General features: G+C 49.2%; 1 protein-coding gene across 1 annotated transcript; it reads left to right on the top strand.

The window, feature by feature from the left end:
• The first annotated feature begins 7,149 nt into the window (after window positions 1-7,149).
• Window positions 7,150-12,223, top strand: LOC115324541. The gene is made up of 2 exons (XM_040217841.3): window positions 7,150-7,890; window positions 12,086-12,223. Exons 1-2 carry the CDS (start codon window positions 7,213-7,215, stop codon window positions 12,221-12,223), a joined length of 816 nt encoding a protein of 271 aa, XP_040073775.1. The 5' UTR covers window positions 7,150-7,212.
• The last annotated feature ends 12,901 nt before the right edge of the window (window positions 12,224-25,124 follow it).

Genomic DNA, 25,124 nt, shown 5'->3' with positions numbered 1-25,124 from the left:
ACCATACCTCACTGTTTGATTAACTTGTGTGCAACATGATGATCCACAGCGTTCGACCAGGTTGCAAGCATGTTAAATCGTCTCTGGTCATTTCCACCACGCGCCCGACGCTCCGCCGCTTATAGAAGGCCACCGCAGATTACGCCGAAACTTCTTGGAACCCGACGCACGGCAATAACAGTCAATAATTGACTACGTCTTTCTTGAGCCAGTGCGTTGTGTCATACTTTGAGGAGGGTAGCAGCAGTGGCGCACCTAAGGTGTGGCACGGGGATGACGAGTTTCCGAGGAGAAAGCTCTGATTTGGGATTGGACAAAGGGCACCGCTGGCCGAAAGCTGTCTGCCCGAGCGGCTAGGGCAGACCACTCTCCTTGTACCGAAATCAGAGTGGTACGTAATCCGTGACAAGGAACTAAATTACTTGTGATCCCTAACATTTATCGGCAATTGAGTAATGGAACAATTAGATATTTTCTAGTTTAATTCTTAAGTAATTTCCTTACATATTTACATAACGGATTTCTTGTAATTCGTTACATTTTTTTCACAACCCCCCCCCCCCCCTCCCCCCGCCGTTCTATAAAAAGGGTTGTTTTATTTTGGTAAAGTCGAGCGCAGTGACACTGTCACGCGCATTGACCAGCGCGCAGGGAGGCTTGGCACTGTTCAGTTCCCAAGAGCCTTTCTTTACAACACGAAGCCCCTCAATCTATTTTTTTAGACCCTTTGTTTTTGTTTTGCGATCGAAGACGGGGAGAGGAGGAGGACACCGAGTGATTGTGTGCCTCTTCGAGCAGCTCGAAGCGGTAAGTGCACAGACAAGAATTAACAACGTCCTCCTCGGTTAGAGTGACAACAATCATTTTCATAATAGGGTGTTATAGTAGATCGTTTTCAAAGGCCTGCTACTGCTACGAGCGCGCGCTTCAGTGCATGCATCGAAGTGGCAGCGCGAGCTCCCGCTACGATTAGCGTGGCCTGAAAACACGATCTACTAAAACTCTCTATTGTCACAACACGAGACGACGCTCCGTCTACCCTAAAATCCACGAAAAGAGATGTGTTAATATGTGAAGGTGTTATTGCACAAGCATCCTCGTTCGTTGCTGCGCACATATCATCTTGTCTGAGAAAGCAGGATGAATTTGTTTTCGGCTGCTTTCACATTATTTAAACCGCTTTCGAAAGCTACTTACTTTTTTGTAGGTCCAACTTCTAGGGGTGGTCCACTTTATTTATGAATTTCAGCCAGGTTATCCGCATCTCAGTCACTCTTTTAGCGGGTCAGAGTTTTGCGCTCACTTCGAAAATGGTAATTGTCTTTTTTTTTTTTCTGTTGCTGTTTGTACCCCAGCAGGACGCATCTTATCTCAAGCAGAATTTTACAAATAAAACAATGGTGACTGACGTAAATTTAAGATTCTGGGCTTGGAGAAAGAGTGAAAGTCATGAGTGGCGCCATAGTGTGGCGTAGTTCTCTACTCTTCGCTGCCCGTGGCATCAGCGGAAGTTTATCTGGAGAAAACCGGAGTAAACTGCAATCGGTCCGTGCTCCGTGCGTTTTTGAACGGCATCAAGAAAGGTACACTCGGTAAACGTGCGTTTACATTTCCTTGTTTTAACCGACGTTTTAATTAATTGTTGTTATGAATGTCCTGTTTTTTGTATTTTTGCTATTAGTCACATTTATATATTAAAAACGTTCTCTTATTCACCAACGCGCCTCAACCTATGCTCGACCTGGTCAGAGCCAAAGGAGGAAGAATACCGAGCCAGACCTTCATAATTATTTAATTATCACCTTACTGGTACGAACTATGTTTTGCTATTGTCCAGCAATATATACCGGTTAGTAAGATGTGCACAAATCAATTCTTATTTCAGTTTTGGCTAGTTGTATGACGACTTCTACAACTTCGCGATTTGGACAATAGAGAGTTTTAGTAGATCGTCCCGATGACTCAGATAATGATATCCGATACTCAGCCGCCATCTTTGCGCATGCATCATGTCGTTATCGGGGGCATCAGAGGTATCGGAACGATCTACTAAACCTCTCAAATATCAGGCAACGGCTGCAACGAGGAAGCTTTGCTTTATCTTCGAGGCAAATATGGTACTTCTATTGCTTCGCTGAAGAAGCTCAATGCAGAGCATAAAGCATTTGTGGGGCACAATATGCCACTCACATCCAGTGCCTCAGTTCAAAGAGTGTTCAGCCTAGCAGTCGACATCTTCAGTAAGAAATAACGCAAAATGTCTGACGAGATTTTCGAGAGCCAGCTGTTGCTCAAAATACTCAAGGTCATTCAATGGAACACGTGGCAACAATAAGAACTTGAATAACCCTCTTCCCTTTGTTTCTCATTTGAGGACAATAATGTTGAAAGTAACGCCAGAAAAGTAACGGATTACTTCTTGGGGTAACGGTCACTTACTTTTATTGGTGGGTGATTGTAATTGTAAATAATTACAATTTAGGCCTTGAGTAATTGTAAATGTAATTCCTTACTACTTTTCAGTAACGTGTACAAGTCTGGCCGAAATACGGCGGCCGCTCGGGCGACAAGGCCAGGCATGCCACCGCGCAACACTATACGACTGCCAGTGCAAGGGTCGTTCTGATCTTTCTTGTTACTGTTTTCTACTTTCACATAAGCCCAGCATTTTTTCTGTTTCATAGGCGCCTCCATGTTTGTCTATGCTGACGCCACTACGTAGTAGGTGGACTGCGGTGGCTGCACGGCTGCGTTGCTTCGAAAATAATCGTTGTACAATGTAATACAAAAACTGCGCAAATGCAGGTCATAGAAGGCCGAGAACAACACCGTTGCTGTTGGTGCTGCACAAGGCAAAACCCGAGGGCAACCGTAGCCCACCCAGTTCGTAAGGACTGCGGCCACTTTTGTGCCCGCTTCTTTTGTCTTTCTGCGAAACGTACACCGAGCAAACTGACTTCGATGACGTCGTAGGCCAGTTCAATTACCGAAAGCAAGAAAATTGTGTTAAAGTTTTTATTCAATGACACGTATTAATTTATTTTATATTTGTTCCGCGAATAATCAAAGGTGGGATATAAAATCTTAGAAACCTAAACAGCAGTTCTCTGCGGAGACTATGTCTTTATTCTTTTCTTCGCGCCTTCGCGATTCATCAAACTGGTAACATGCTCACTGTGTTTTTTTTCTTATGTAACATTCAAAGCTATATAGGACCAATGCAGTTTTTAAATGCTTACAGTTTTCTTTTGCCACATTGTATGGGCGCCAGGCGAATATTAACAGGTGTACCCTGAAAGGAGCTTTTTTGTTTGGTTTCTTCCAAACAAACTCAATAAAATGAATGTGCTGAGACACATCCTGTTCGTTTTAGTGAACTCGCGGGATGTTACAAAATCGTTAACATCGTCATCATCATAATCGTTATTATCAGCGTAACCATCATCATCATCATCATCATCATCACCATCATCATCAGGTGCGCAAAAAAACTACTTGCCGTTGGTGCCATCCCCCCTTAGGTACCTTATTGGGTAGCTGCGAGGGAAATCCTACAACGTGAATTTGGGAAGTAATCCGCTGTAAGTAATGGATTGCCTGTAATCAATTTTAAGGAAACTGCGCAATGTCAGATTATAATTTCGCAGCGGTAATTTGTGATGTAATTTAAGTACAAAATATTTGTAGCAATGTACTCCCCGTTACAGTTAATGACAAGATTGGAAGAGCAGAGGGGTCCTTTAGTTTCCAATCCTCGTTGCGCTTGCAGCGATGTTATCGGCGACACTGCGCTCTTTCCGATGTCTGAGTGGCCCCATCAGCTCGTAGGCCGGCTGCGCGCGGACCTATCGCGAAACGGAGAAGAGTACACTGCTATCCCGGTCGACGACAGACCAACGCGCAAACACGCTGCATTAAAGCCGAGTACCGCTCTCAAGAACTGCCAGTGAAAGGAAGCGATCAATGGCAAAGCTCTCCTAATTGCTTCGGAATTCGACTCGAAACTCGAGCCACTCGCCCGGGGCTCTGCGGCGGTCAGGCCGCCGGGGCGTCCCTTTGAGTCGGCGTGGACGTGGGGCCTTCAAAGGCCGGCCGAGGGCCCTTCAGTCCACTCGAAATGCGCACGGTCCCCTCGGACACTCGGTCCGCTTGCCCCCACGAAGAAGGGCAAGAACCGCTACGCTTTGCTTCCGCTTTAACAACTTTCGAGCCGGCCCCGCGCGGCTTGTGCATGCTCCCGAGTCGCGATTGGATTTTCTCGATCTGCGTGCGCGCGTTCTTCGAGTCGTCGAAAGTGGTGCTCCGTGCGCTTCTCGAGTTTCTCCGATGGCACGCAGCTTGCAGCCGGACCGGGATCCGACGGCAATTCAACTTCCCAGAACGCCCCGGGAAACGGCCCTCTCCTCCGAAGAACGTTCGGGGGGTGAAGGCCGGACCGACTGCGCGCTGTTTGATCGTTGAAACCCACCCGAGATCGCTGAATTTTTTTGTTTTGTTTTAATATATCTTTTTGCGGGAACCCTGTACGAACTTTGGTTACTCGTGCTGGAGTTGGTTGCGCCGTAAGGCCAGAGTAGAGAGCGCCGGCTAAGTAGGGCAGGCGCAGTCCTTTGTTTGACGTCATAGCGCGCGCAAGCAATTGCGTTGCGCCGTGCGGAAGGGGGAGTGTGAGCGTATCGCTTACCTCTCTCCGATCGGCGGTGGTGTACGAACTGCGCATTACTGCCATCCAGATGCTCGTCACCCGCTCAAGATGTGACTAAGTATGTTACTCATTGCTAAGATTAAAAAAAAAACACGTTACATCAGCTCGAAAGTAATGCGTTACCTTTTTAAATCAGTTCCCACCTTTCAATCTTTTGATCCGTTAAGAATTCCGTATGAGAATAAATTGACCTGCACCTAAAATGGAGCGTTATTCGCGCCTTGTAGGCGACTGGTGGCCGTTGAATAGATTCTGCCTGCTCCTGGATTCAATCCCGGGCTCCTTAATGACATCGTGGACATACCAAAATCCCACACCATGCGCTATACTGATTGGAACTGGTGATTATCGTTGGTGCGCTTGTATATGTATGGGCAGAAACATAAACGTGCCAAAAATATAAGTTTTCACTTGCATGAAGTAGCTATTATATTACTGACACAGTTATTTCTGTGTTTGAGCACCGTAAGATGCAACGTTTTTCCTTTGTAGGAACCCATTTGCACGGTGCGCATAGAAGACAAGAAGGACAAGCGCGTGCCACGGGACCAGAACGAGCTGGAGAGACGGAACGACCGGCGTGACATTACAAGCACTCTGTGATCGCAGCTACCGTTCATGGACTTCGCACATCTAATGTAAATATTGTAAAATATTGTAGATAGAGTATTAAAGAGTCCAGTACTGCGTACCTACACCTTAGACCCATAATTTCGCGGGCATATTTGGGATGACAGGGACGTCACGGTGGGTGTCACTGACGCCCGAAAGCGATTCCCGTCGAGCTCTCTACTTTGTTTGTTTGTGTTGTTTTGTTCCTTGTAATAAAACGGAGAGGGCCGTTTCTCGGTGAGATCGCGTGGAACACAAATAGACTCATATTGCCACAAATAACAAGAGTAGAAGCGGCAAAAAGCTTGTCTCAAACTTGTAAAGTCGCTGTATAATAATCGTCGCCCGATCGGTGGAGGAAGACGACGACCTTTTCAGGCAATCAAAGCCAGTTTTCTTGATAATTTGGAAAAATATAAGTTTTCGAAGTTTCTTTATATTATCAAGTCACATTTTCTCATTGACGTCAAGCGGCAAGTCCTCGGACGCGGCGCATGGTCGACAATTCCCTGTAAACACCGGACCGACGACCTAGACAATGGACCAAGCACTACCAGTTGAAAACCCCAAAAAAGGGAAACCTGGATCATCACACGGTGAGCCTCCCTTTCAATGTACCGCCGCCCCAACGTCGACCATTATCCCCGGTGGCCTCAAGAAAGCTCCCATTACGGACCCAGACTAATAAAAAGAATATGATGATGACTAGACATATACCTATTCCGTTCAAGGTGCTATCTTACACCCCAATGAAGACGAGTCTCCAGATGATTCCATGCAAGTTCTGGAACTCGACGGAGATAATCGGCCACTTACCCCAGTCCACTAGAAGCAAAACCTCCCTGCGGGAATTCCAGTGGTTCTCAAACCGAACAGTTCCCAGGTGTAGTGATGTGTAAAAGAGAAAGTTAGGTCAGATCATATCACGCGAGTGCACTGATTGGGTAGCGGATCCCATTGTTATAAAATCAATAAAAGGCGAGCGATCGGGCCGATCGCTCAGGGACACGCTCAGACCACAATCCAGAACGAACGTGTCTGTTGGCTTGCTCCTGCGGGATCTGATGTCGTCGGAGGAATCACCGCTCCGAAATGACCGGCCGTTTCCCTGAACCCACACCGCAGCCCGGTGAGTCGGACCTCACGCATACAGCGATGTCCCGGCGAACCTGCCTTTAGGTCAACGGCACCTCATCACCCCGCAGACCAGTTGGCCAGCGCGCGGTCTTATAATACTACATTTATGGCGACGAGGATTGTTCAAGGTTCGTGGTCTGACGGTCCTCCGCGTCTGCCGCTCTCCGCTGTCAATTCGGGCTTCGTTTTCCTACAGCCAACCGCCGTTTGGAACGTTAGGGTAGTCATCGGCTTGGGCACCCGGTAGCTATCCCGGCTCCCTACGTTGGTTTATTGTAGCGGTTTCAAGCCCCGAGCTCTTTGCTTTCATTTCGTTTTTCACCGTATTTTCTGTTTCGCGGCTTGCCGGCTGAATTCCCCTTTTGTCCTAAACACCGCGTAAGGGTGTGCGACTGCTAAGGGCTCTGTATACTGCAGCAACTGTATGTAGCCGTTGGCTACGAGCATCTTTTGAGTCGCTCACCTATTTTCACAACTTACACTTTAAAGTCGTTATGGCACTTAGCTGCCGCAGTTAGTATGTGAGCTTCGATTACAGTCCTCGCACCTTTTCGACTCGCTTATCGTGACTGTGCGACTCGAGCTACGCAATCCTTGTTCTTGATTTGCGGAGCGGTGCTCAGAGGCTTTAAGCCAAAGTGTTTTTCGGGTTTTACACGATTCTGGTTCTGTTTTGTAAAGTAGCTGTAAGAGTCCGCGCTCTTTCATGCACAGTTGAGCGTATACTCTTGCTTTAACGATATATTCAAACAGACATCATGAATACTGAACAACGGCAGATAACGGTCGTTCAGTCCGTGGCGTTGCCACCGCCACCGCCGTTTCTCGCAGTTCCGGGACCGCCACCACAGGCCTGGCCTGCATGGAAAGAGACATTCATGTCATTCCTAGGTGCGGCGGGCCTCGAGGATGTTGACCCGAAGAGAAAAAAACAGATTCTTTTTTCGTTGTTGGGCATTGAAGGGCAGCGAATAGTGTCCGCATTTGGATTCACTAACCTTCCACACTCGGAACTTCTTGACGAGTTCGAGACCTTTTTAGCGGCCGTGGAGAGCCATTTTGTTTTTTCCGGTTCTCTAGCACTCGAGCGTAAGAAGCTCCGTCTTCGCGTTCAGCAGCCGGGAGAGAGTGTCACGGAATTTTTAGCGGCGTTACGCCATCAGCACGCGCTTTGCGCGTTTGAAGACGGGTCCGAGAACACGCGACTTTGCGATCTTTTTCTTGATGGTTTGATCTCGCGCCGTGTTCAGGATCGCATTCTTAGAGACTGCGTAGGTCGCCAGGTACCGACGCTTGAGCGCGCGATACAGCTCGCGCTGCAATTTGAGCAGCTGGCACGCACAGCAGAGCAGTACCATCAGCCACGTCAGGGGGAGCCCGTCGCCAGCTGTTCCACTGCACCCGTACAGTTTGTTGCTGGGCCCGAGACCGAACAAGTACAAGCGGCTGCTCGTCATAACGACCAGTCTCCAGCACTCTTCTCGGGAGACGACTGTTTCAGCGAACATGGGGCAAGGTTCCCATCGTGGCCACGTGACCCCACCAGACATGCTCCGAGGTCTCAATGGGGGCGTCCTGGGACAGCCCATGCTCCACGCCCGCCGGCGCGCCAGAGTAACATTCCTCATCGAGACCCGCCTCCTGCGAGAACGGGGCCGCAACAGGACAACTACTCATGTTGGTTTTGCGGCCGAAGGAATCACGCCAGGGAGAACTGCCCTGCACTCAACTCGCAGTGTTTCCAGTGCGGTAAAATCGGACATTTTGCCGTCGTTTGTCGAAGCCGCGCGCCGCCGCCAGCCGCGGATGGTGGATGCCGGCGACCTGCACTTCCAAGTCGTGGCCGTGGACAGAACTCCGGACGCCCGCGGAGGCCTGGTCCGACCACTGCGTTCAACTATAACGTCACCATCGACGGGGATGCTCCCGTCCTGTCTTTGGAGTCACAGGACCGCAGCCTTTATGACGCCTTCATTGCTGACGTAAAGGTAAACGGCTTGCCTCTCCAGTTACTGATCGACACTGGTTCGCAGGTTTCAATTCTGAACGAAAAGATTTTCGAGCAACTTAACAAGACTAGAAAGATCAGCTTACGGAAGCCTACGAGACGGCTTATGCATTATCTGCATCAACCGATTCCTGTGTTGGGATGTTTCACGGCTCAAGTCGTATTCAAAAACCGACAGACGCCACTAGATTTTTACGTCATTCGTGGAGGACGTTCTCTACTTGGTATTGACGCCGTCAGAGAATTGAAACTTCGGCTATCAGGAGCTGAATTTGAATGTTTTCATCTGGATGCAGCTGACCCAGGCCAAACGCCACGCTCCGATGTGAGGCCGGCGGGTGACCGTCAGCGGCGCCCGTTCACCGTATCGTCGCAGCGCTCAAGTCAGTTACGGGCAAATCTACCGAATGCCCATGGCATTGGTCCACAACCTTCAGGCCAATCGTCAGTGCCACCAGGTACTAACGCAGCCCACCCTCAGTCAAGATCACCACTGGTCACCAGCGCCGCCCGATCACAGTCCCCAAGTACAGACAGCGTGGACGAGTTTTCCACGAAGGTGAAGCAGCCTGCGGTAAGCTGTACACAAGCTTCAAGCCCTCCTGTACAAGATACGTCAAAACTTCCACGCGGATTCGAGGAGTTTGAGCATCTGTTAACATCAGAACTTGGCCTGCTACGAAACCAGACACACACTGTCAAGGTGCGCCAAAACGTACCTCCAGTACAGTCCAGGCTACGTCGCCTACCCATCAGTCTGCGTGAAGCGGTCTCAGAAGAAATTTTCAAGCTCGAGCGCCAAGGCGTCATCGAAAGAATAAATGCGTCAGAGTGGGTCTCGCCAATCGTTGTAGTAAGGAAAAAGGATGGCAGCATCAGGATGTGCGTCGACTTGCGTGCGCCCAACCAAGCCGTCGTCATTGATTCGTTTCCACTGCCACACATAGAGGAGCTCCTGCACTCATTGCACGGAGCATCTCATTTTTCAAAGCTGGACCTGGCGTCGGCTTACCACCAGATCCGACTCGACCCGGTGAGCCGAGACCTGACGGCATTTATCACTCACGAAGGATTATTTCGCTTCAAGCGAGTTTGTTTTGGTTTGGCGTCCGCTCCCGCAGCGTTTCAGCAGATCATGTCTAGGGTTCTAAAAGATTGTAAGGGCGTCCAATTTTACCTAGACGACATCATTGTATACGGGTCTTCACAGGAAGAGCATGATTCGAACTTGCGTCAAGTCTTGTCCGCAATCTCTCGAGCGGGAATGAAACTTAATCGAAAGGGCGTTTTTAACGTACGCGAGTTGTCGTTTCTGGGCCACAGTCTTTCAATGGATGGTTTAGCACCCCTTCCATGAAAAGTAGACGACGTCCGGAACTTCGAAACTCCGTCAGACCCGTCGAAGTTGAAGGCATTTTTGGGGTTAATTGAGTATTATAGTAAGTTCATACCCCACTGTTCAACCATCGTCGAACCATTGCGTCGTTTGCTCCGTAAAGGCGTACAGTTTGTTTGGTCCCCTGAAGCTCAGGCAAGTTTTGCCAAGATAAAATCATGCATTCAGAATGCACCAATCCTTTCCATGTTTGATCCGACGCTGCCAGTCATAATATCGACGGATGCATCAAACTATGGCTTAGGAGCTGTCTTGCAGCAGAAGTACGGGAAAAACCTTCGGACGGTTGCGTTCGCATCGCGCTCGCTGACCGACGCTGAACGTAGATATTCTACGGGAGAAAAGGAGGCCCTAGCTTGTTTATGGGCATGTGAAAAATGGCATGTGTACCTCTGGGGTAGGCCATTCACCATTCGAACGGACCACCAAGCGTTAGTCACGCTGTTGTCTAACAAAGGCTCTGGGGTTCGCCCTTTGCGTATAACTCGATGGGCTTCGCGTCTCTTGAATTATAATTTTCGTATGGAGTACCAGAAAGGTGCCGACAATCTCGTTGCCGACGCGTTGTCTAGACTTCCCCTTTCAGACACAGAGAATGGTATGAATTTTGACGAAGACATAGTTTCCTTTGTGATTGCTCCAATATCACGCTCAGAATTTCAAGAAGCTACGGCCATCGACCCGGTTTTGCCCGGTGTGATGCACTACACAGCGTCATCTTGGCCGCAAGATAGCACCAGTATACCTGAACTGCGCCCTTACTTTAACGTCAGGGACCAGCTATCCGTTCACAACGACTTATTGTTACAAGGGGAGAAAGTAGTTGTTCCAGAAAGACTCAGAGAGAATATCATCGATCTCGCGCACGAGACGCATCAAGGAATTACGAGAACCATCAGCGTCATCAGAGACCGCTACTGGTGGCCACGCATGGACGCCGAAATCAAGTTTAAAGTACAGCATTGTACCGTTTGCAATGCAACAGACAAGCCGGTTAAAGCAGCGCCTGCTCCTCTTCAGCCGGTCGAGTTCCCAGAGCGACCATGGGACAAGCTCGGTTTGGATATCGTGGGTCCCATCGACGGAGCTCCACCAAGTCAAAAATATTTCTTGGTCCTGATTGATTATCACTCGAAGTGGCCTGAAGTTCAACACACATCAGCGGCGACAACAGCTACGGTGATTACTTTTCTACAAAACATCTTTGCCCGGGAAGGTTTGCCCCGAGAGCTCGTCACGGACAATGGCGTTCAGTTCGTCTCTAGGGAGTTCGAAGAATTTTTGAAACAGCAAGGTATCAGGCACCTCAAGTCCTCCTTGTATCATCCGCAAGCAAATGGGCAAGTTGAACGGTTCAATCGAGTACTAAAGTCATGTTTACAACTGGCAACAGTTCAAGGACGACCACTTCCTGAAGCAGTTCGCGACTACTTAGAAGCGTACAGGCGTACTACTCACCCAGCAACGGGTCAGACTCCGGCAGTCCTTCTTCACGGACGAGTACATAGATCAAGACTGGATCTACAGGGTCTTCTGACACCCAAGGTGCCAGAGAGAAGCACGTCTCAGCTCCAAGAGCGAGTCAAGAGGTACCAGACAAAAATGAAGATTTACTCGGACGCAAGACGAGCTGTGAGACGGCCGAAGTTCATAGCCGGCCAAGCCGTCCGAATTTTTCGTCCACAATACAGCGACAAGTTGCACAGCAAATACACAGGTCCGCAAGTGATTGAAAAGCAAGTTGGCCCTGCCACGTATCAGTTTAGCGACGGACGGAAGTGGAACGCTAAGAAACTCACTCCTGCACCTCCTCATGATCAAGCAAGTGCGCCACACGCAAGCAGAAGAAATACAGAAAACCAACAACTGCAACGAGTAGATTACTTTGACGATGATGATGACGACGATTCAGTCACCGACACGCTTAAGTTCCCAAAAATCTACGTAGCGACTAGATCGCCTACAGCTTCAAGGAGACCGACCACATCAAATGACCTGGTAATAAGAACTCCTGAGTCTACGACGGCTGATGAGAGAACAGCGGTCGCTCTTCTAGCCCGACCGGAGCCCGTAAAGATTCTTCCAGCCAACGTATCAGTGGAGTATTTTGACCCCGTCGACACAAGCACCCCTGCGGCATCACGCCCCGAGACACCACAGTCGATGCCACCTCTCGAATCTTCACGAAGTGACGTGAGTGATTCCGTGGTTGTGGCTGTGTCTTCAGTGGTACCAGTTGTACCACACCGTTCTGCCATGGATTCAGGGCCTGGTGAACCACGCGAACAATCTCAAGCTGGTCATCAAGCATCGCCTGCTGTTCCAAGGCGTTCTACGCGGCAACGGAGACTTCCAGGAAGACTGAAAGACTACGTACTTTCGTTTCTTAGTGTAAATAACAGTAATACGTTTATGGACATGATTCACGAAATTGGACAAGAACCACAGATGTAATATATTTTTCTTCTCTCTTTGTTTAAGTGCATAACGCTAGTTTTAAGACATTATTGCAGTGCATAACGGAAGTCCTAGAGTAACTTATAGTAACTTGCATAACGCGAGTCAGTGATTATTTAACGAGAAAGGGTACTAACCTGCCTCCTAAAGGCGTTTAGAGCCAAGCGCTTACTAGTTTTTGGTTAGTCTAGTTATTGGTTACAAACCATAGGATGTCTAACAACTGTTAGTATCACAGCAATTTTAACTGTCTAAAATTACATCTTAAGTTTTTTTTTGGAATAGTTTGACTAGTCCATTTTCAGTAACGGTTGGCTCATTAATTTAAAGAAAGGGAAAAGTATCATAAATTAATGCTCTGGTTATTAACAGACATGTTTATCGCTATTTCATATAAGAGAGGGAGAATGTAGTGATGTGTAAAAGAGAAAGTTAGGTCAGATCATATCACGCGAGTGCACTGATTGGGTAGCGGTTCCCATTGTTATAAAATCAATAAAAGGCGAGCGATCGGGCCGATCGCTCAGGGACACGCTCAGACCACAATCCAGAACGAACGTGTCTGTTGGCTTGCTCCTGCGGGATCTGATGTCGTCGGAGGAATCACCGCTCCAAAATGACCGGCCGTTTCCCTGAACCCACACCGCAGCCCGGTGAGTCGGACCTCACGCATACAGCGATGTCCCGGCGAACCTGCCTTTAGGTCAACGGCACCTCATCACCCCGCAGACCAGTTGGCCAGCGCGCGGTCTTATAATACTACACCAGGCATCTTTGTGGAGGGTGAATCTTTACGAAGTGGCCACAGAGATCATTGATGTTGCACATGAGAAGCTACTTTCGCATCGGACAAACAAAGACGGGAACTTTTCAGTGAGTGTTGCATCTCTGCAAGCAGCCAACAGACTACTAGCCATATTGACCCTTTGCTCTATTGAAATGGCGACAAGTGTACCCCACTCCTACTCACGAAGTCTGGGAAAAATCAAAGGAGTACCGATTGAGTATACTGACGGAGAACTACTAGAATATTAAAAAAAATCTTGGAGTTATTTCTGTTCAAAGGCGAATTTCGTACAGGAGAAAAGAGGACGGCAACGTGGAACACTGCAAGACTGAAAGCTTGCTCCTCCACTTGCGCCCCGACCAACCGATGTCTCCACGCGTTCTCTTAGGCTTCACAAGTCACACTGTTGACGAGTACTTTGGTCTTCCAGTGCAGTGCTATCATTGACAAAGGTACGCACACACTGCGCAATACTGCCGTGGACCACGGTACTGCGAAGTGTGTGCAGGACCACAAACCCACAAGACGCACCAATCGGCAAGATGCCAAGTGCGCAAACTGCGGTAACCAACAAGCCGCTATCTTCTTTGGGTGTCAATGCGGAAAGACTGCCTCGGTTGTCCGAAAACAGGACGTCTTAAATGGCATGGAAAATCGTGGGCTTGTGGCCACCTTAAACCCTGCAGTTCTGCGCGTCCCCTTGTTTGTCCCGGTTCCAAGGGATAAGCGAGCAGAAAAGCAAACTTACAGCGACGCATTGAAGAAGACGACGAATGGAGTGAAAGAAAAGCACAGAGAAAGTCGGCAACATGAAGACGCACCTGAGACAGCCAGAGAAATTCCTTCAACAATAATGCAACTACTGAAAACAGCCCCCACTCAGACGACCATTCGACAACCCTCGGTATCATCAGCTCCAAGGCGCAAACGACAAGAAAAGCCTGATGGTCTTGCTAACGCCCTAATTTCAACGCTTTTGCTGCGCTAATGGCCATAATCAAAGCGATCCCTGATTCAGACAACCTACCCTGCTTGTAATGAAATCCTTTTTGAAAGTAGGACCCTTCCACCACTATTGACGGATGGCCTCGGCTCAAAGCCGGAACTCTTAGAAACATACCAACGATAAACCCGAAATTCCAAGAATGTTACAGTGGAACGCTTGCAGCCTAAATACTCGCCTTCCAGATCTTCGGATGTATCTACTCTCCACTAGCGTTGATATACTAGCAATTCAGGAACCTAAGAGCAATCCATCCAACTGCCGCCTATCGCCCTACGGAGCCTATTACAATTCTACAAGATGGAAGGACTGCAAAACCTCAATCAATCGCCAGTAGACCTGTCTTCAGTTTCGAAAAGTAGTGATGAGTATGCTGCTGTATCAGTTAGATACAAAAACGCGAACTTACAGTCGTTTCAGTATATGTTCCTCCAAATTTCAAATGGGTTGTTGGAGAGTTTCCGATGTAAAGCAAAGAATCAGGAAAGATCTTATACCTTGTGGAAATTTCGACGCCCACATGATATGGGGTAACCACAAAAATAAAAGAGGATTTGGTCTTGATAGTATGACACCTGCACTTCATTTAGAGGCTATTAATGAAGGTGCGGAAAATTTCATCAGACGTGGAGTTGGCCGCAGTGTATAAGACCTGACGTTCCTGTCCCCGGATATTATGGCAGATTGGAATGTGCTAACCGATTTTGGGGTAGTGATCATATACCGATCATGTTTACCAGCAAGTCTGCCAAAAAGACAAACAAAACTTAGAGAAGTTCAAGTTACCAACTGGGATGTATTCTGATCTCATATGAACTTTGCTCGAGCTGGCAGCACAAAACAAGACTTTACAGCCATGATTGCATAAGCCAATCAGCTGTCGACAAAGACCATTCGAGTACCATACACCCGGCTTGTTTCCGACCTCTAGTGCCTGAACCTAAGAACTGGTCGACGCCGCGCGCAGCGCCGGGCTACAAAAACAGATGATCCGGATGATTAGACTGAACATCGCAAGATCGATGCTAAATTTCGCCGATGCACTAAGCGCCTCCAACACCTACAGTGGAACCAACTATGCGAGTCGTTCAAATCCCCATCAGGTATTTCTAGAGCATAGAGGATCGTCAGAGTCTTAGAGATAAAAAGCAACCAGTTCGCATCAAGAAACCGCAGAGCTTCTTGCTGATGCGTTCGCTGCCCCAATCCCGCCACCAAAGGGATACAGGGACAAGCCTCCAGTTACATTGCAAACAAATCCGTGCTCAGAAATGGACGCTCACTTCACCATCACTTAACTTGATGTTGTCTTCCGACGCTCCCGCCATCGAACCACTCCAGGACCGGACAGTGTAACGTTTCAAGCACTGAAAAATATTTCTTTCCCACATCGAAAGGCCTTGCTGGAGTCTATTAACCACATATGGAGCTATGGCACCGCAGTTTTGATGCATCGCTCATCCGTCATGTTTCTACAGGTGCTGTTGCTGATTACCGTGGACGTGTTATCGGCTGTCCCTCCGGTACGGCTGGTCATCACCCCTGTGAATGAATGGCACGTGGACGTGTCTGGCCACACGGACCGTGCGCCTGCAGAACTCAGTTTGCCTTTGTGTTCGCTACATCTTCCGAGTTCACCGCCACGTTTGGACACTTCGCCGTTTTTCCTCCAGCAACAAGGGCGTGGTTTTGTGCTGTTGAATCAGCTGACGTAGATCTACGTCAGCTGATTCAACCACACAAAAGCACGCCCTTTCACTGGTGCTTCGGGCCACGGCACCGCAGTTTTGATGCCTCGCTCACCCGTCATGTTTCTGCAGGTTAGTTACTACGATCGGTAAGTAAAAATGTTTTTTTCAATATTCAAAATGTCAGCTTTTTTTTTTCCTAAATGAAAACGAAAATGTAACGGATTACAATAATTCCCTTACATAAAAAGTAAGGAAATTACTTCACAATTACCTTCTAAAATATTTAATTATTCTCTTACAAAATTGCTGATAAATGTAAGGGATTACAAGCAATTTCGTTACTTGCAACGGATTACGTACAGGTCTGCTTGTAACCCGCTACGTTAGTACCAAGACCGAAAGGTCGTTCTTGGGCACCAAACAAAGCTGATTTTTGATTAATATTATTAATAATATTGTCATTATTATTATTACTTATTAAGTTACTATTACTTTTTTTTATTCACGGTATTATTGACTGTCCTAGTCTGCTCGCGCACATATGCCTACGAATCCCACACACGGCGACGCGTGTGCCGATACCTTTTGATGTGCCGTGCCCTTCAGACAATCATGACCCTTTGTTTCGTATTGCGAAAACGTACAATGATCATGCCAGCGACCTGGACATACTTTGTGATTATAAGGAAAGTGTTATACAATCACTCCGTGTGCTTTATGATTGCCTATAAGGAAGCCTGATTACTTTGATTTCTACAACCGATTTGCTGACTTTTAGATGCCTGTATTTACTACTACTACACTACTACTACTACTACTAATAATAATTTTTATTAGCTAGACTAGAGTGCCTTACTTTACTCAAGGCCAACGTTGACACCCTCCTCGAGTTGCCAACCCAAATGAACCAACTGCTAACGTTGAAGCCGGTAGTCGAGAGCCTAAAATCCGCAGTAACGGAAGTTCAGGAGTCCATTGGCTTTCTCTCGGCTAAGTACGACTCTGCGCTGTCGACAGCCACCAACAACGCAGCAGCTATAAACGAACTGCGTAGCGAAATTACATCACTGAAAACAGTGGTAACGGACCAATCTCAGATCATCGAGCATCTGCTAGAAGAGCTGAATGACAGTGAACAGTACAGTCGTCTCTCAAATATCGAGATACATGGACTTCCTCAATACCCAACTGAAAACTTTGTCTCCGTTGTCAGTGAGTTGACGTGTAAGCTAGGCCTTGGTGACTTTCAGCCAAATGAGATAGTGGCAGTGCATCACCTGCCTTCTCGACGCGATGACCAAATCTCTAATACCCATTTAAAACAAAAAGACACGCTTTAGCATACAGTGTATTACGCTACGGGATAACTATTTTTGGTCACAGCCCAGGACTATGGGGCAAAAAAATTGACTTAATTTTGAAAGGAATATTTAAAAGTATTCTGTACTGTGCAGTGTCACAAACTGAAGAAGAAATGCTAACATGCTTGGGGGTTTGCCTTTTTTAATTTTACTTGTACACACCGTTGTTCTAAAATATTCTGGAGCGATACTTTTAAGATACCTCGTGTCCTATGTAGACCTCTTCGGCGTGTTTGAGCGGTTTGAAGTGCTTTTCGTACAAACAAAGTACGGAAAAAGAGTGCGAAAATTTTTACGTTCCATTTATTTAAAACAATTTACCAGATGATACCTATGCTGTGGACTCTTTAAAAAAAATTTAAAGAATCACTTCAAGGTATTGGGGGGAAGGTGTTACTGTATATTTTGTGTGCATATGTCGGAATCACCATCATCACCTACATTCTTCTGTATCTGTAGTTGAGTTTGAGTTTTCAACTTCTCATTTGTGTGGACTCTTAAGCATGAACTGTAGGGTGCTGTCCCACAAGCCTCTTCTGGCTTTGACAGACCTGCGTATCTGGCTTGTTAAATGCGTGTATAAATAAAATTATTATTATTATTAGTATTAGTATTCATTTTTTTAGTTACTACAGAAACACGCACTCACTGCGGTAGTTGAATTAACCGGTTTGTAACATGCACAAAGAAAATCGACGAACGCCATAACATGCTTCGACACTGTTTAGTTGGTTCATTGTAGCGTCAGTAGCACTCTGATTTTAGTTAGACGTATTATACATAGATGTAGTATTGTCACGGGTGGTGACCAAAAAACAGGAAATAAAAAGGAAGAAATAAACGTTTAATGTGGCGAACTTGTGCCAAAAATAAAAGGGTACAGAAGATAATAACAGAGCGTCGCGGGCGTCGAAGTCGGCGTAGCAGCAGAGTCGGACCCTGGGGCGAAACTGACTCCAGCTTGCAAGGCGGAGCCGCTTTTGTACACGCGTTGGCTTCTGGAGCATTCGATGTAGAAGGTTCGACGCGTAGAACATTGCAACCTCGAATCAGCTAGACGGTTCTCGAATTCACTAGAGCATCACATTACAGTGTAAACAAAAATGCGTAGCCGCGGCCAGGAATCGAACCCTGGCCATTCGCGTGGGAGGCAAGCGCGATAACCGTTAGGCTACGGCCGCGCTGCCTACTTGGCGCGCGGCATTACTCCCCCCTTAAAAAGTGCATCGCCCCGATGCAACACAAAACAAAACAAAGCACATAAAAAGAACGGCAAACTAAAGAGTCATTTGAAACACATAAGATCCACAGTCCTGTCGGGCGTAGTACGGCTTCAGGCGCACGACGTGGACGACTTCAGGTCGTGGTGGGCGGCGTGATGATGTTCTTGTTCCGTAGGGCATCACCTCGTAGTTCAGCTCGCTGAGGCGACGAAGTACCTTGTATGGTCCAAAGTACCGTTTCAGCAGTTTCTCACTGAGGCCGTGGCGACGGATGGGCGTCCACACCCACACCCTGTCTCCGGGCTGGAAGTGAACGTCCCTACGACGAAGGTTGTAGCGGCCCGCGTCGACGCATCGCTGGTCTTGAATCATGAGTCGGGCGAGCTGGCGGGCTTCTTCGGCGCGTTGAGCAACCGCCTGGGCGTCGTCGCTCTCATTGTCAGATGGCTCATGGGGCAGCATTGCGTCCAGCATGGTCTTTACCTTCCGACCATGTACCAGCTGGAAAGGGGTGAATCCAGTGGTCTCCTGAACGGCCGTATTGTAGGCGAACGTGACGTAGGGCAACACCTCGTCCCACGTCTTGTGCTCTACGTCGACGTACATAGAGATCATATCGGCGATTGTCTTGTTGAGTCGCTCGGTCAGCCCGTTGGTCTGCGGGTTAGGTATGCAGTGGTTCGACGATGGCCGGTGCCACTGAGACGAAGGATCTCTTGCGTCAGCTGGGCCATGAACGAAGATCCACGGTCTGTGATGAGGACTTCAGGGGCGCCGTGCCGGAGGACAATGGACTCAATGAAAAACTTGGCGACTTCAACAGCCGTGCCTGCTGGAAGGGCTTTCGTCTCGGCGTACCGTGTGAGATAATCGGTGGCGACGATAATCCAGCGGTTTCCCGACGTTGACGATGGGAAAGAGCCAAGTAAGTCCATTCCGATCTGCTGGAACGGCATAGAGGGGGGAGAAATCGGATGCAGAAGTCCTGACGGCTGCGTTGGCGGTTTCTTGCGTCGCTGACACTCGTGGCATGATCGAATGTATAGGTGAACGGTCTTCGGTAGCCTCGGCCAGTAGTACTTTTCTCGAATCCTGGCGAGCGTCCTGCTGTAGCCAAGGTGTCCAGCCCTTGGGTCGTCATGGCATCCTTGGAATATTTCGTCTCGAAGGCTGGCAGGAACAACCAACAGCCATGCTGTGTTGTTGTTGACGAAGTTCTCCTTGTACAGCACCCCTCGCCGCATGGAGAATGTATGCAGGATTCTTAAGAAAGCACGGGGAACCGAACTCGCTTGTCCCTCTAAGTGCTCGATGAGCGCTCGCAGTTCAGGGTCGTCTCGTTGGAGTGCTGCCATGTCGCTGACGTCCAAAGCGCCGGGGAAACACTCATCGTCGTCGTCTTCGATACAGGCAGGACCGGCCTCGACAGGAGCTCTTGACAGACAGTCGGCGTCATGGTGCTTCCGGCCGGACTTGTACACAACGGTCATGTTGAACTCCTGCAGTCGTAGGCTCCACCGGGCGAGGCGTCCGGAGGTCTTTCAGATTCACGAGCCAGCAGAGCGAGTGGTGGTCTGTGACCACGCGAAAAGGACTTCCATACAGATATGGGCGAAACTTCGTTATTGCCCAGACGACAGCAAGGCACTCCTTTTCAGTTGTAGAGTAGTTCCTCTCCGCCTTAGACTGCGTCCGACTCGCGTATGCGATGACTCGCTCTGCCCCGTTGTCACAGAATTCGACTATTTTTTAAATCTTTTTTTCGAAGTTTTCGCGAGGGAACGCATCCGGTCGTGGGACGCACCCCCGCCCCGCGCGTTGAGCGGCGGGGTTCGGGCACCGTTCGTTTTCTGTTTTATGACCCCCTGGCCCCCCTCGTCCCGAGGACGTTTCTCGCGAGGTTTTTAGTTGGTAGCGATGGGCCCCTCGGCTTCCCGGAATGTTGGGAATGGTTTCCAGATGTCCGAGTGGGGGTGCGCTTTATGGTTCGCTGGGGTAGGCCCGGCTTGCCAGTGTGACGTGTGTTTTTGTTTATATGTTTTTTGTTGTTGAAACTGTAGAAAAACAATTATTTTTTTTTTGAACGAGGGAGAGTGGTGTCTGCCGCGGGAATTTGGGAAAGTGCGGACCTCGGCTTGATTCCGAGCCGAGTTGGCCGAGTCAAGTTAGGGTATGCGGAGACTGGACCGGTGGGTGGACGCGTCGCGAAAGTTGGGAGCGACAGCGGGTGCGGCGGAAGGGGGAACGCGGGAAGAGCTTGGAGCGGCTCTGCAGGCCTCCCAAGTGTGTGTGCTCGTGGGTGAGTGTGGTGCCGAGGAGCATCTCACGGAGCATCCAAGCACGCACAGACTTCCCCGTTTCGACCAGCGCCGCAACGGGCCCGCGTCACCCACACCACTCTCCGGACCCAGGTTCGCTCACTCACTTTAGTAGAATTGTATAGCATTTAGAGACATTATTGTGTTCTACATTTTTTTTGTTCGTTTGTTCTTGTGTACTGTCCAGTGTGGACAAAGCCTTTAAACCGCTGCTCTGCCGGTTATTATTTTTTTGTTTTGTTTTGTAAGTAGCGCCTTTCGCGATAAAAAAAAGCGGTGTGATCTTTGTTTTTTTTTTTTCTTGAATTTCACTATGTGTATAAGCGCCGCGCGCGAGAAGGGCAGAGTTAGCGTGTGATTATTATTTTGTTTGCGTTTGGTGTATGCGTTCAGTCTTGAACGGGATTCAAGTAAATCCATCGTTATTTTAACGCAACGTCTCCGTCTCGTTCCTCGCCCCTCACAGTGAGTCCGTCCACCAGGGCGTGGACCTATCGTCCGGTCAGCGGTCCAGACAAAATTATAAATTTTGTTTGCATGGGGATCATTCGGATCTTTTATTGTTAATTTTCACCGAACCTGTGACAAACTGGCGTCCGCGACAGGACCTGCTGACCACGGTGACGGCTCAGTCCGTGAGGAGCGGGGGATGAGATTGAGGTCGCCTGGGCTGTAGGAAGTGCGCTGTGTGGCTGACGCCGTTGCGGGAGCTCACAGCCCAGCTTGCCGACCGAGTATGGAAAAAGTATCCTACGGTAACAGGAACTAGAAGGGGCCCACGCGACCAAAATATGAAGCTTAAGGAGCTAGTGGCCTTAGGGCAAGATTTAGGTCTCGATGAAGCTAGCCTCAAGGAGTGGTTACAGACTCAGCTAGGGGATGCTAAGCAGGACTTTGTATCTGTCCAAGACTGGACGAGAGAAATGGTTAAAGGAAAATGGGAATCCCAAGAACGAGCGGATAAGCTTTTCGCGTACCGAACAAAAGCTGAGGCCGAAATTCGTAAGCTGGAAGAAATGTTAGAGCTTTTGCGGGCCCCGGACCGTGAGACAGTAAGCCTCGAGACGTCGAGAGGGAAGGCTCCGCAGGGCATTTCGACCGAAAATGTGGACGTATTCACCACGAAGTGGAACGTGTTCGACGAAGAACAAACACAGGCCGGGGTCTGCTGCTTGGGAGAGACGATCCCGCTGCTCGAGTCCGAAGATGAAGCCCCAGAGAGGGAACAGGGCGTGGCCTACAAGGAGACCTCGACAGAGAGGGACGCTGCAGTGCCAAAGTCCCGCAAGTTAAAGGAAGAGGGGCTCCACATTGAAGGGGACGGTCCGGAGAACCAGGACCCGGCTGCAAAGCTGCCGCGCAAGTGCGGTTTGTCGCGTGTTGGCAAGACGCGATCACCCAAGAAGAGGCGCATCGGCTGGTCGAGGTCGTCGAGTAGTGAGGACTTGCCGGAGGCTCCGGGAATCGCTTCGGACAACAAGGACGAGGAGGGAACAATCGGGCCGCCCGAGCGAGAGACGTCCCGGAAAGCAGCACTCGATGGACAGAGGCGCAAAGTTGGAGCCCGAAGCGAGCAAGGGGGCGGCGACAAGGACGGCGTCATCCAGGGAAAGCCGGCAAAGGTCAGAGCTGGCGGCACCAAGGCAGATTCGCCCACCCGCCAGCTAGCGACGCACGAGAACGGGGGCAGAGACCCGGAGTCCTGTGATGGTCCGTCGATCGTCCAGCCGCACGTGCATCTAAAGGCGAGGTCCAAGGAGGGGACGGCGAGGGCCAATTCAAGCGCGTGGGCCAAGCCACCGAGTGGAGGGTCCTTATTACGGAAGAACAACGGCTTCGAGACCCTGAGGGCGTCGTCGCCGACTGTGAGGTCTACAGGGCGCCGGAAGGCGGCGCTTCGGAAGAAGACATCGAAGGCGAAGAACGGCTTCAGCGTTCGAAATCAAGTGATCAAACCCAGCGGGCGCAGAGAGAAAGGGCCCCGAAGAGAAACGGCAATCAAGGGGAACCGGCCCCTCTCACCACGTGCAACCCGCACTCAAAGCCGGAGGGCTTGGGAGCGGGACCTCGGAACAAAAGCTGCAGTGGAAGCAGCGGACTACGCGGCATTTCAAAGAGGCGCGGGGGCGACGGGGCATTCCAAACTAAGCAGTACGGTGAGGAGGCCCCGGTTGGGAGGTTAGAGAAAGACCCCCTGCTAGGCAGGTAGAAAAAAGGGCCCCTGACTATTTGTAAAGCGGCTTAAAATGTAGCTCAGTGGTGCCTAACATGTTTCGTTTTGTAACTGTTAGGTAATTGTTAGAGTGTGTCGATAACTGGCATGTGGAGGCCCTGAGCACGAAAAGAATCGGCTATGTTCTTGTCTAGGAGCAAGCAGAGGTGTATGTATAAATTAATTGTGTCAGCATGCGCTCCGCAAACCCTGTGTGAAATTGGAGGTATTCAAGTTATTTTTCTTGCGGTAAGCTGTTGGGAGTAACGAGAAGAGACTCTCTTTCTTTTTGCGGGGCCTTATCTTACGTGCTGGTTGTTCAGCAACTTTCAGGATGCTGACTTGAATATAATAGAAGTGAGAAACTGGACTTTCATCATGCAGCCTGGCTTTCGCAAACTAAGTGTCTGTATAGCCTAAGAGGAGCCCCCGGGGTCTGTGTGTTTTATTTTGCTGTTTGAGCACGATTACATTTTTTTTTTTAATGCTTCGTGTTTATGCTTGTTCATGACAAATATCTGTTCAGCCGTATGCACATGTGCAGGCTGCCGCCCAGTTTTGTGTCGAATTTTGTGATTGTCTTAATATTCACTGGTGAATATTTTTGAATTGGGGGTGGTGTCACAGAATTCGACTATTTTTTAAATCTTTTTTTCGAAGTTTTCGCGAGGGAACGCATCCGGTCGTGGGACGCACCCCCGCCCCGCGCGTTGAGCGGCGGGGTTCGGGCACCGTTCGTTTTCTGTTTTATGACCCCCTGGCCCCCCTCGTCCCGAGGACGTTTCTCGCGAGGTTTTTAGTTGGTAGCGATGGGCCCCTCGGCTTCCCGGAATGTTGGGAATGGTTTCCAGATGTCCGAGTGGGGGTGCGCTTTATGGTTCGCTGGGGTAGGCCCGGCTTGCCAGTGTGACGTGTGTTTTTGTTTATATGTTTTTTGTTGTTGAAACTGTAGAAAAACAATTATTTTTTTTTGAACGAGGGAGAGTGGTGTCTGCCGCTGGAATTTGGGAAAGTGCGGACCTCGGCTTGATTCCGAGCCGAGTTGGCCGAGTCAAGTTAGTGTATGCGGAGACTGGACCGGTGGGTGGACGCGTCGCGAAAGTTGGGAGCGACAGCGGGTGCGGCGGAAGGGGGAACGCGGGAAGAGCTTGGAGCGGCTCTGCAGGCCTCCCAAGTGTGTGTGCTCGTGGGTGAGTGTGGTGCCGAGGAGCATCTCACGGAGCATCCAAGCACGCACAGACTTCCCCGTTTCGACCAGCGCCGCAACGGGCCCGCGTCACCCACACCACTCTCCGGACCCAGGTTCGCTCACTCACTTTAGTAGAATTGTATAGCATTTAGAGACATTATTGTGTTCTACATTTTTTTTGTTCGTTTGTTCTTGTGTACTGTCCAGTGTGGACAAAGCCTTTAAACCGCTGCTCTGCCGGTTATTATTTTTTTGTTTTGTTTTGTAAGTAGCGCCTTTCGCGATAAAAAAAAGCGGTGTGATCTTTGTTTTTTTTTTTACTTGAATTTCACTATGTGTATAAGCGCCGCGCGCGAGAAGGGCAGAGTTAGCGTGTGATTATTATTTTGTTTGCGTTTGGTGTATGCGTTCAGTCTTGAACGGGATTCAAGTAAATCCATCGTTATTTTAACGCAACGTCTCCGTCTCGTTCCTCGCCCCTCACAGTGAGTCCGTCCACCAGGGCGTGGACCTATCGTCCGGTCAACGGTCCAGACAAAATTATAAATTTTGTTTGCATGGGGATCATTCGGATCTTTTATTGTTAATTTTCACCGAACCTGTGACACCCGTCCTGCTTTTGAACAAGCACCGCGCCAAGTCCGGTGTTACTGGCGTCCGTGTGAATCTCTGTATCAGCGAACTGGTCGAAATGGCCAAGAACCGGGGGCGTCTGGAGTCTTCGTTTCAGCTCATCGAATGATCGCTGGTGTTCGTCTGTCCATTCGAACTTTACGGCGTCCTTCGTGAGGTGCGTCAGCGGTGCGGACAGCTTGGCGAAGTCCCGAACAAATCGTCTGTAGTAGGCACAAAGTCCGAGGAATCTCCGCACGGCCTTCTTGTCAGACGGCGGCGTAAATGCAGCCACGGCGCGGGTCTTCTCAGGGTCAGGGAGAACACCTTTGTTGCTCACGACGTGGCCAAGGAACTTAAGTTCACCATAGGCAAATCGACACTTTGTTGGCTTGAGTGACAGGCCGGCGGTC

This window comes from Ixodes scapularis, unplaced genomic scaffold (genome assembly GCF_016920785.2).
Source record: "Ixodes scapularis isolate PalLabHiFi unplaced genomic scaffold, ASM1692078v2 PGA_scaffold0__279_contigs__length_252992795, whole genome shotgun sequence".
Taxonomy (NCBI): domain Eukaryota; kingdom Metazoa; phylum Arthropoda; class Arachnida; order Ixodida; family Ixodidae; genus Ixodes; species Ixodes scapularis.
This window is presented reverse-complemented; position numbering and strand designations above follow the sequence as displayed.

What these genes read in the sequence shown, in the direction of transcription:
- LOC115324541 (XM_040217841.3), top strand. Translation starts at nt 7,213, where the DNA reads ATGAATACTGAACAACGGCAGATAACGGTCGTTCAGTCCGTGGCGTTG. An exon ending in CTGGGCCCGAGACCGAACAA is followed by an intron (nt 7,891 to 12,085) that starts GTACAAGCGGCT and finishes CTGTGTCTTCAG; the next exon opens with TGGTACCAGTTGTACCACAC.